General features: G+C 34.4%; 1 protein-coding gene across 14 annotated transcripts; it reads left to right on the top strand.

Annotated features, from left to right (window-relative positions):
- Positions 1 to 2,793: 2,793 nt before the first annotated feature.
- Positions 2,794 to 8,394, top strand: LOC141724434 (uncharacterized). 14 transcript variants are annotated; one of them, XR_012576654.1, is made up of 12 exons: positions 2,794 to 3,228; positions 4,404 to 4,512; positions 4,772 to 4,828; positions 4,961 to 5,056; positions 5,244 to 5,357; positions 5,444 to 5,566; positions 5,709 to 5,765; positions 6,042 to 6,110; positions 6,217 to 6,323; positions 6,940 to 7,849; positions 7,946 to 8,115; positions 8,249 to 8,394. XR_012576654.1 is itself a non-coding variant. In XM_074526588.1 (10 exons), exons 1-10 carry the CDS (start codon positions 3,058 to 3,060, stop codon positions 6,971 to 6,973), a joined length of 975 nt encoding a protein of 324 aa, XP_074382689.1. In that variant the 5' UTR covers positions 2,794 to 3,057; the 3' UTR covers positions 6,974 to 7,104. The 14 variants fall into 14 exon arrangements, 2 of the variants coding, with proteins under 2 accessions (XP_074382689.1, XP_074382690.1); XR_012576656.1 differs by lacking the exon at positions 6,217 to 6,323 and having other exon boundaries at positions 4,426 to 4,512; XR_012576653.1 differs by lacking the exon at positions 6,217 to 6,323.
- Positions 8,395 to 9,203: the final 809 nt, after the last annotated feature.

Here is a 9,203-nt window from a genome sequence, read left to right as displayed (position 1 = left end):
CCCGGAAGAACAATTATGCTTTAAAATAGTCCTACCTAGTGTAAAGTAATAAGGCTAAAATTTTAATTTCTTTTTAAAATCTGAGGTTCAAGTACAAAGAAGCTAGCGATTAATCAATGTTTTACATGTTACACGTGTATATGAGACGATGTAGTTCAATCAAATGAGTAATAAGAGTTTAGTGTATAAATTCGAAATTGAAAATTATATTTAAGAAACAGTTGCGGAATCATTCTACTCAAGTTATTTTTGTTGTGAGAAAACTTAGTTCACTAAGAATTTGAGTTCAAATTCGACAAATTTTTAACAAAATAAAATATGAATTGTTTGAAATGACTGATAAAATTGTTGTATTGTTTGAAAAAATATTGTTGTAAAATCAAATAAAATTTTGTTAAATTTTTTGATCGTCACATATTAGCATATTCTTTATGCAAAGGTTTAAAAACAACTAAATCTAAAAGCATATGCTAAAACACAAGAGAAAGTTTAATAATGGTGCTAGAGTGGGTATTATTAGATACTGAATACAACACAGGGGGTGAATGTATTTCTTGGATTTTCAGCCTTTTTAAACTTGTTTGGATGTTGTGTGAACAAAGCAGTTTATATTTGTAGAGATGTTGTGTGAAAGAAATAAAACAACAAGCACAATATTTCAAAACTCACTTAATTTGTATTAATTAAGTTTTTCTTGCTATAAATTATGTGTTCTTAAAAATATAAGAACTCGGCTTCTTTCTTGAGAGAATACAAGAAAATATGAATTTGTTTGTTACTACTAAACTAAAGACCAGTGCATGTTTTATACACTAGCAGCACGGGTTTACAAGACTAGCACTAAAATGTACTAAACTACTTTCTAAAGCAACCTTTTTCTATTTCCATTTCTAGCTTAGAAAATCTGTGCAGAATCTTGCAGGTCTGTGACCATCCTTTGTCCAGTTGATTGGCCCTTGATCTTGTATTCTTCTAGCTACTTTGTAGACTTTTCAATCTAGTTGATAGATCATTTGTTGACTGATAATCTTGAATCTTTAAATTGTCAACATTCTGTACTTGAGAGGCATGTCGAGATCCCCAGTTTGTTCTATAGAGAAGTGACTTCTCGATAAGTATAATGACTTATCGAGATCTCTGAGTTCTCTATAGGTATCTAGACTTGTCGAGGTCTCTAGATTCTTGCTTGTGAAATGACTTGTCGATATGTCTGAGATCTCTACATATAGAAATGACTTGTCGAGATCTCTATATCCATTTTGATTTGTCGATATCTATGAGATCTCTATATGAGAAATTGACTTGTCGATATCTCCAATTCTTTGCATCTTCATTTGACTTGTCGATATCTCCGAGTTCTCTACATGCATAAATGACTTGTTGATATCTCTAATTCTTGCATCTTCATTTGACTTGTCGATATCTCTGAGACTTCTCTATAAGCCATTTTGGACTTCTCGATAAGCTATTCTGGACTTTTTGAATGACTTCTCGATATAACTTGATCTGTGACTTGTCGATATCTTGACTTAGAACATTTTTCATAGAACAATTTTATTCAACTCCAAGCTTTTACACTTTTCTCTGAGGCATGATCATGGCTTGATCTTCTTCCAGAGTTTATTCCTTAGCTTGAATCTGTTCACAGAAAAATACTCCAGTCTAATCTTCTAACCTTTTTACAGACTCAAGTAATACAATACAAAATACAAAATAGATTATCAAACAACTAAATCTTAGGGATGTTAATATGACTTAGTCTTGTTATTATACAAGCATCTCTTGCACAACAGGTGTTATTAATATAATATAACATTTACAAAAAAAACAACTCCAATGGAGTGTTATACTTGTTGCTAAAATAGAAAAATGTGGTAGTCGGTTCTAAATAAATAAAATAAGTAAAGATGGTGCTATAATTGCCACTTAAGCATGCAAGTGGCTAAATGTATTAATAAAGTAATAGTTATAAGTATAATTATGTACTTTATGATTATCTAATTTGAAATAGAGGTTTATTTAGATATGTTTGGTGCTATTTTGCATCTACTATTGGACCATAAGTTTTATTTTAACATTAAAAATTACTTTTTTTGTTTTAAATTATAGCAATAGTTACATCTATTTTAAAATAACCATTGGACTTGCTCTAACATGTGGCTTATGTCGCTTTTTATTCAAATTTAATTTATTTACTGCCTTAATCTTATTTTATGTACTCAACAAATGTAATAAAATAACAATCTAATAAAAAGTGATTTTTTTTGTTTTATCTATACAAATATTTTTTTCCAAAAAAGTAATTCACATGAAATGCGATAAAGAAGTAGCCAAACAGATTACCATTACTAAAATATTATCCAAACAAACATTTTTAGTGCAACATCAATACAAATGCACAAATATTAGGATTATGCTAACTTTTTCTGCAAATTTACTAATAAATCTAATCTATATTTGTTATAAATTGTTAAATAACCTATTTCTTAGGTTGTTATTCATAGGTTAGGATTAAAATTCAAGTTTTTTGACACATGAACTATTCATTTTTCAGGTTAGTATTTATTAGGTTTGTATAAGATTCAAATTATTATTTAACCATTATTAATTACAAAATTAAAAAAATAAGTTTAAATACTGTACCATTAAAGTTGGCTATACTGTTTATAATAGGTTTATTAATTAAATTTTTTAGGTTTTTTCATTTTGATAAATTCATTAATATAATCTATTTAACTTATAAAGCATGAAGGGTTTTTTGGCTGAAATTAGTTTTCTGCCCTCCTATTTTCACCGTATTCACCACCATTTTCCTCTTCTTTCTTCTTTTTCTGCTGCCCCTGCATACGGTTTGCTTCCGCCACTATTTTGTACCTCAACTTTGCAGCTCATTCTCATCTCTCATCTGTCGTCTTGTTCATCCCGATCGTGAATGATGCTTTTGACCCTCTCCTTACTATAGTCCCTGTTTCTACCAGTTTCTATGGCCCAAAATCTTCCATTTGTGCTACTTGCACTTGTGGTTGGTTGTCAGCTTGGTAGTTGTCCTTTATCTGCATGTGTAAGGCAGGGATGTGTTCGAAGACTATTCTTCTTTTATTGGCCATTTCTCCTTTTTTACCTTGGTCTGAGCCTCCAATTTCTATTCTACTTCTTACTGCATCTGTTTCTTCCGAAGTCACTATTTCGTGTTATGTTTTATGCTGCATCCCTTCGTTGTGGAGTCAGGTATGTGTCTTTTAATTGCATGTTGTTTTTGTTTTTTGTGTGTTTCTGTTTTCTTTTGTCATTTTAATTGGTTGTTTAGAAGTTAGGTTCTTTAGCTGTGGATGTGGAATTGGGCTCGGGTGAGTTAGTTTTCAGATAAATATTCTGTTCTTGGGTTGGGCAATATGATAAAATTTTTGTTTCTGGTCTTTCGTACAGTGTATCAGTTCTGAGAGAAGTATTCAGTGCAATACATGTAAATGTTATTAGCATTGTTGTTCTTGATCTTTTGTGCAATACACAATAAATGTAGTTTGAGTGTTAATTTTGGGCTGTTAGCATTGTTGTTGTTGGTCTTTCGTGCAATATGTAAATGGTGATAACATTGTTATTCTTGGTCTTTTGTGCAATATACAATAAACAGATGCAATTTGAATGTTAATTTTGGGCTGTTAGCATTGTTGTTGTTGGTCTTTTATGCAATGGGAAAAATTTAGGACAAATATTCGCTTGCTAAGCTGTGTCATAAATGTAAAGGTTGTTGACATTGTTGTTCTTGATATTTTGTGACATTGTTGTTTTTTTTGCTCTTTGATGCAATGTGCAAATTTTAGGACATTATTTTTCTTGGTCAATAAATGCGGGTTGGCTGTGAATTTTGGGGATGGGTATTTTCTTATTTTGTCTGGTGGTAAATGGAGTTGCTGTGAATATTGCTGCTTCTATGGGAGATTTTTGTCCAGGGTCATTGGGAAAGAAGCATGTTCTGTATGATATTTGTAAGTGGTGGATTTTGTTGTTTGTTCATATTTCCAGCTTCAGGATGCTTCTGCCACTATTTGCTTAATTTTGTTAAATTGTTGTCTTCTTATAGTTAATTATGATCAGTCAATGATGAGGGTGTATTCACACCCTCCCAAAGATCCGTCATCATTTGACAAGCTCATTGATGATTATGAGTGGATTTTTGCTAGCTTTTATTATCGCGTGTTAAAATTGTAGCTCATTTTAGAGGCTCATTGTTGGTGTAGATTATAGGGATAGGGAAGGGCATGGGGGGATTCTGGAACAAACTTCTACCTCTTGGCCGGATGTTGGTGCACTTGGATTTTTAATGTTGATTAGATTTATCTCTTATGTTTCTTTGTTATTGCCTTTGCTTTGATAGTAGTTAATATGGACCACACTTTTTTTAGGCTGGATTATTGTGTTTTGTAGTCGACTTATCTGTCGGTTCAGGTGCGGCGGTTGGTCAACAAACGGCTCTTCTACGGTTGGTGCATGAGCCGTTGGTGTTTAGTGTTTGTGAGTTAATTTAGTCCCCCCCCCCCCCCCCGCTGTTTGCATGTGATATCCTAATATTTTTAAATCTTTTGTGTGTTTCATGTTTTGTTTTTGTTTAGTTAATGGTGATTGGGTGTTGATCAAAGAGTATGAACACCCTTCAAAGGACGAAAATATAATTAAGAGACTGATTAATGATTGTGAATATATTCCAGGACAAAAGCTAATCAGTTAAAAAGAAAGGTTGGGTTGTTTATTATTAATAATTTATTGCTGCCAGATTACGGGGAGCAGCGGACATCTGTGGGGCCTGGGATGGAGCGCCGCAGCTTAAAAGGTAATGTATGCTTGGTGTCAATAAATTATGTTGGTAAATTATTGTGTATTGGTGTGGTTGTTTTTTCCTACTAGTGTATTTGTTATGTGTTCACATGTGATTCAAGATTTAAACGACCCTATGTTTCGGTAGCAAATACCCTGGACAAATATTTTAGGTCAAGAAATAGGCAGAACGGTGATTGTGCACGTCGTGAGAAAAATTTGCTTTCTGCAATTGTGTCTCCTGGTAAATATCCTCCTCTCATGTCAGTCATTGATAGTTGCTGTGTATTGTATTTCCGTGTTTCGGTTGTCGCTATATTTTTTAGTTTGGACGTGCGCGTATTGTATTTCCGTGTTTCGGTTGTCGCTATATTTTTTAGTTTGGCCGTGCGCTGTGAATTTGGTGAAAAAGTTGTGTCATTCATCGGCAGACAAGGCTGATCAGAAAAAACATCATGTTGATAAAAGGAAAAAACTGCTGCGAGATTATTGCTTGGGTGATGGGAATAATATTCCCGGTAAAAGGCATAACAACTCTCCAATTGGTATGTATTTTGCCTTCGGGATTTTTTTTGTTGCTTAATTAGTGTCCCCGCTCTTCGGTGTATAGTTTTTTAAATAAATTTTTCAGGTTTTCGTGCCAACCTTCCTAAAAAACAACCACTCATTGATAGGGAGAAGAAGCCCCATCTGGATTATTTTTGGGATGCTAAGAATATTGTTCCTCGGGGAAGCCGTCACTGCTCTGACATTGGTATGCATGTTGCCTTCAAAATTTCTGTTTGTTGGTTGGTGCTCTCGTCCTGGCTTTGCCCTGTATCTTGACTCCAAAATACTTGTTAGATAATTGCTACTGTGAATCACGGGTGTATATTGTTTTTTGTTGAATTTTTCAGGTTTCGATAGTGACCCTGAGTTTGGGACTGGTGATAGTGATGATGAATTGGATGACGGTAATTTTACTCCTGGGATCATGTGTATTGTGAAATACTAATATTTTCTCAATCTGGATTTTCTAACTTGTATTGTGTATATAGAGGTTGCTGGTGACACATGCTTTTTTATTATGGAATCCAAGGAGAGGATTATATAGGTTTTTGCGATTTCAGTATTTAAAACGTCGAGTCAGTTTTGTTAATTATGACTAAAATTTGCTAATCTATATTTGTTCATTCCAGCGTAATGGTTAATTAATGGGGACCATTTTCTGACCAATATTTTTTTGTCAGGCTGTGATATAAACTTGCACAGGTCGTGTGGGTCCGGGTTCATGAGAATAAAAAAACCCAATGTGGCAGGTATTGATCATGACATAGGTGAATCTTTTTATGATTTTTTGGGCTGGGTTATGATTTATTTATACGCAGGGTACTAATTCTTAAACTGATGCGTATTGTCGTGTAGAATATTCCTACGTTGCAGATTTTGAAACCGATCAAAGTGATGGTGACTCGGGTGGTGGCAATAAGTTATCAATGAAACAATTTTTTTTACAGGAGATTTGTGCTCATGTAGTTATCTTCGTACTTTATGATATTTTTTTATTAACTTCTAGAATTCGGTGAAGAATTTAATGGTAAAAATTTTGAGGAGTCATTTGCAACTGATTGTGGAATTATGTTGTTGTAACAACATAATTTTTTTCTTTGTTTTCATTATCTGGGGTTTTCATATTTAATTCTCGCAGTTCATTATTGTTCGTAATTTTTTGGTTAGTGTTTTCATAGCTATAATGTGTTATGTTTGGGTTGTTTGCAAAAAATGTTAAAAAGTTTTGGATTAGGTTATTGATTAATATAATTAGTGGTTTGGGTGTGTGTATGCTGATAACTTCTATAGGTTATGTCTTTGTGTGTTTTAATTATATGCGGCCTTGGATGTTTATGTGACGTAGACAGTCTATGAATTTGAAGATTTTCATTTCTATGTTAGATAGGCATTATAAAAGTTATTTTTGTGATTATGTTAAGAAATTGCTGGGTTATGAAATTCACCAAATATTATGTCGTGGTTCAAGAATATGGTAACCTAATGTACATTTTTATATCAGATATGCGTTCCCAAGATAATTTTTTGTGTTCTTTTTTAGGGGTACCTGAGTTGTGATTTTCGCAAAATATTTTGTAGCTGTCCAAGAATATGCGAGCCTGGGACCTCCTAATGTTCAGTGTGGGCACTTTGAGGCTTGGATGTGGAAAGAGGAGAGGGTCGATAAATCTGCTACGCGTGGTCAACAAATTTTCTCAATTTATTGTGTCAAGGATCAGATCAAACTCTCCAAAGAGAAGCCAACTCATGCATTCCTTTGGCAACATCATAATGATAAAGAAAAATCTAGAAGATTCAAAGATAGGATACAGCTTTACATTAACCTTTTTGCTTTCACATCAACCGGGGGCATAGTTCACCATTCTATAAATAATGGTGGTACGCCTTACATTTATCGCCTCAATGGACAAAATCACCATCTCTTTGGTTCGTTGATTCCTGAAGATGGCGAGGATCCCAAATTTTGTCAACTGTATATTTATGACACATAACCCAAAATTGAGAATAGGTTGCGATGGTTGAATGTTGATGGCGGTAACCAGGTTGATGCTGTGATTGTTTAATGTTTATTGGATATATTGGATGAGACTAATGAGTTGGTGAAGGGATTCCGTTCTGCGCGGGACCGTTATGAGGAACATGGTGTGGTAGATTTAGAAATTAAACTAAAGGTTTCCAGGTCAGAGAGTGGACGAGAAAATCATGTTGGGCCTTCTGATGAGGTGGATGGGATTATGGTCGGTGACATGGATGAAACCGACGGGTCCCGTGATATTATAATCGACTCTCACAGCAGAGGCTTGGAAATGATATCTGACATTCATCCCAAACTCATGGCCTTGCAGTATCCCATACTAATTTCTCATGGTTGTGATAATTTTTATAAAAAAAACCATTTGTCAAGGTGGATAGCGTGTCGGGGAAAAAAGAGAGATGATCACAATGAAGGAATATTATTCGTATAAATTCCAACTGCGCACAAATCAAGGTAGGCTTTGTTATTTTTTATTTAGATGGGTTTGGTATTTAATGTTAGGAATATTAGTGTTGCGTGCATGCTGATTGTTGATGTTTTGAGGTGTAGATATAACAATGCGTCCGGGTGGCCATCTTTACCAGCAATACGTTGTTGATGCTTTTTATACCATTGAACAAGCGCGCCTGTGGTGGTTCCGTACTAATCAGACTACTTTGCGAACTGAATTATACAGTAATATACAACAATCACTAACACACGAGAGTCATTCAATATGGGTAAGGGATTTATTCTTCCGAATTTGTAGGATCGCGAAGATATATGCTGCAGAACTTCCATGATGTTTATGGTATTTGTCGTTATATAGGGCATCTCGATATTTCTCTGACAATGACTACAAATCCATTGTAGGATGAGACTATCCAGATGACGAAGCTGCTTCCCCGATGCTCTCTACAGAATTCGCCTGATGTGATGGCGCATGTTTTTAGGTTGAAGCTTGACCGGTTGATTGATGACATTAAGAAAAATAATTACTTTGGGACCTGTCTTGGAGGTAAAGTTTTGGATTAACTTTCGGCACCAATTTCTGATAATATTGTTTATGTTGGCCTACCATTGATGTTTTGCTTATCTCACAATTATGTATGTGGTGGATTTTCAAAAAAGAGGCCTGCCACATATACACATGTTGATATGACTGGATTCTGCCTCAAAACGTGATCTACAGGCAAATGTTGATAATTTTGTATCTGTGGAGATTATTGATCCGTAGGTTAATCCTGTTGGCTATGTTGCAGTAACAAAATTCATGTTGCACGGTCTATGTGAGAAACAATGGCCAAAATCTCCCTGTATGGAACAGTATAAGTGCATGAGACATTTTCCAAAAAGGTCATCGTGAGTTTGCTTAATATTTTCTATGCTATAGATCGTCACATTCTCTTGCCTCAGCAAACAGTAATTGATTTTTTAGGTATTATGAGTCGATAAAGTTTGACCAATCAGGGTTCCCCATCTATAGGCGAAGGAAGACAAAAATCATAATAAAAAGGGGAAGTTGATTTAGATAACCAATGGGTTGTTCCTTACAACCGTAATCTTTTGGTCAAATATTAGTGTCATATTAATGTTGAAATATGCGCTCATGCACGTAGTCTTAAATACCTTTTTAAGTATTTCCTTAAAGGACATGACAGGACGACGGTGAAAATTAGAGGCTGAAGAAGAAAGTTGAGCAGTGGAGAGGGAATGGATGAATTTGAGAATGAGATACAGTCATACTTTGATGGAAGATACATATGTGGGTATGAGGCTATATATATATGATATTTGGATTTAATATTCACTACATGTCCCTTGCAGT

Source organism: Apium graveolens, chromosome 5 (genome assembly GCF_009905375.1).
Source record: "Apium graveolens cultivar Ventura chromosome 5, ASM990537v1, whole genome shotgun sequence".
Lineage (NCBI taxonomy): Eukaryota > Viridiplantae > Streptophyta > Magnoliopsida > Apiales > Apiaceae > Apium > Apium graveolens.
This window is presented reverse-complemented; position numbering and strand designations above follow the sequence as displayed.

Coding starts and splice junctions, on each gene's coding strand:
- LOC141724434 (XM_074526588.1), top strand. CDS start 3,058: ATGTGTAAGGCAGGGATGTGTTCGAAGACTATTCTTCTTTTATTGGCC. Junction 5,057..5,243: donor TTCTGCAATTGTGTCTCCTG/GTAAATATCCTC, acceptor ATTCATCGGCAG/ACAAGGCTGATCAGAAAAAA. Junction 5,567..5,708: donor CCGTCACTGCTCTGACATTG/GTATGCATGTTG, acceptor TGAATTTTTCAG/GTTTCGATAGTGACCCTGAG.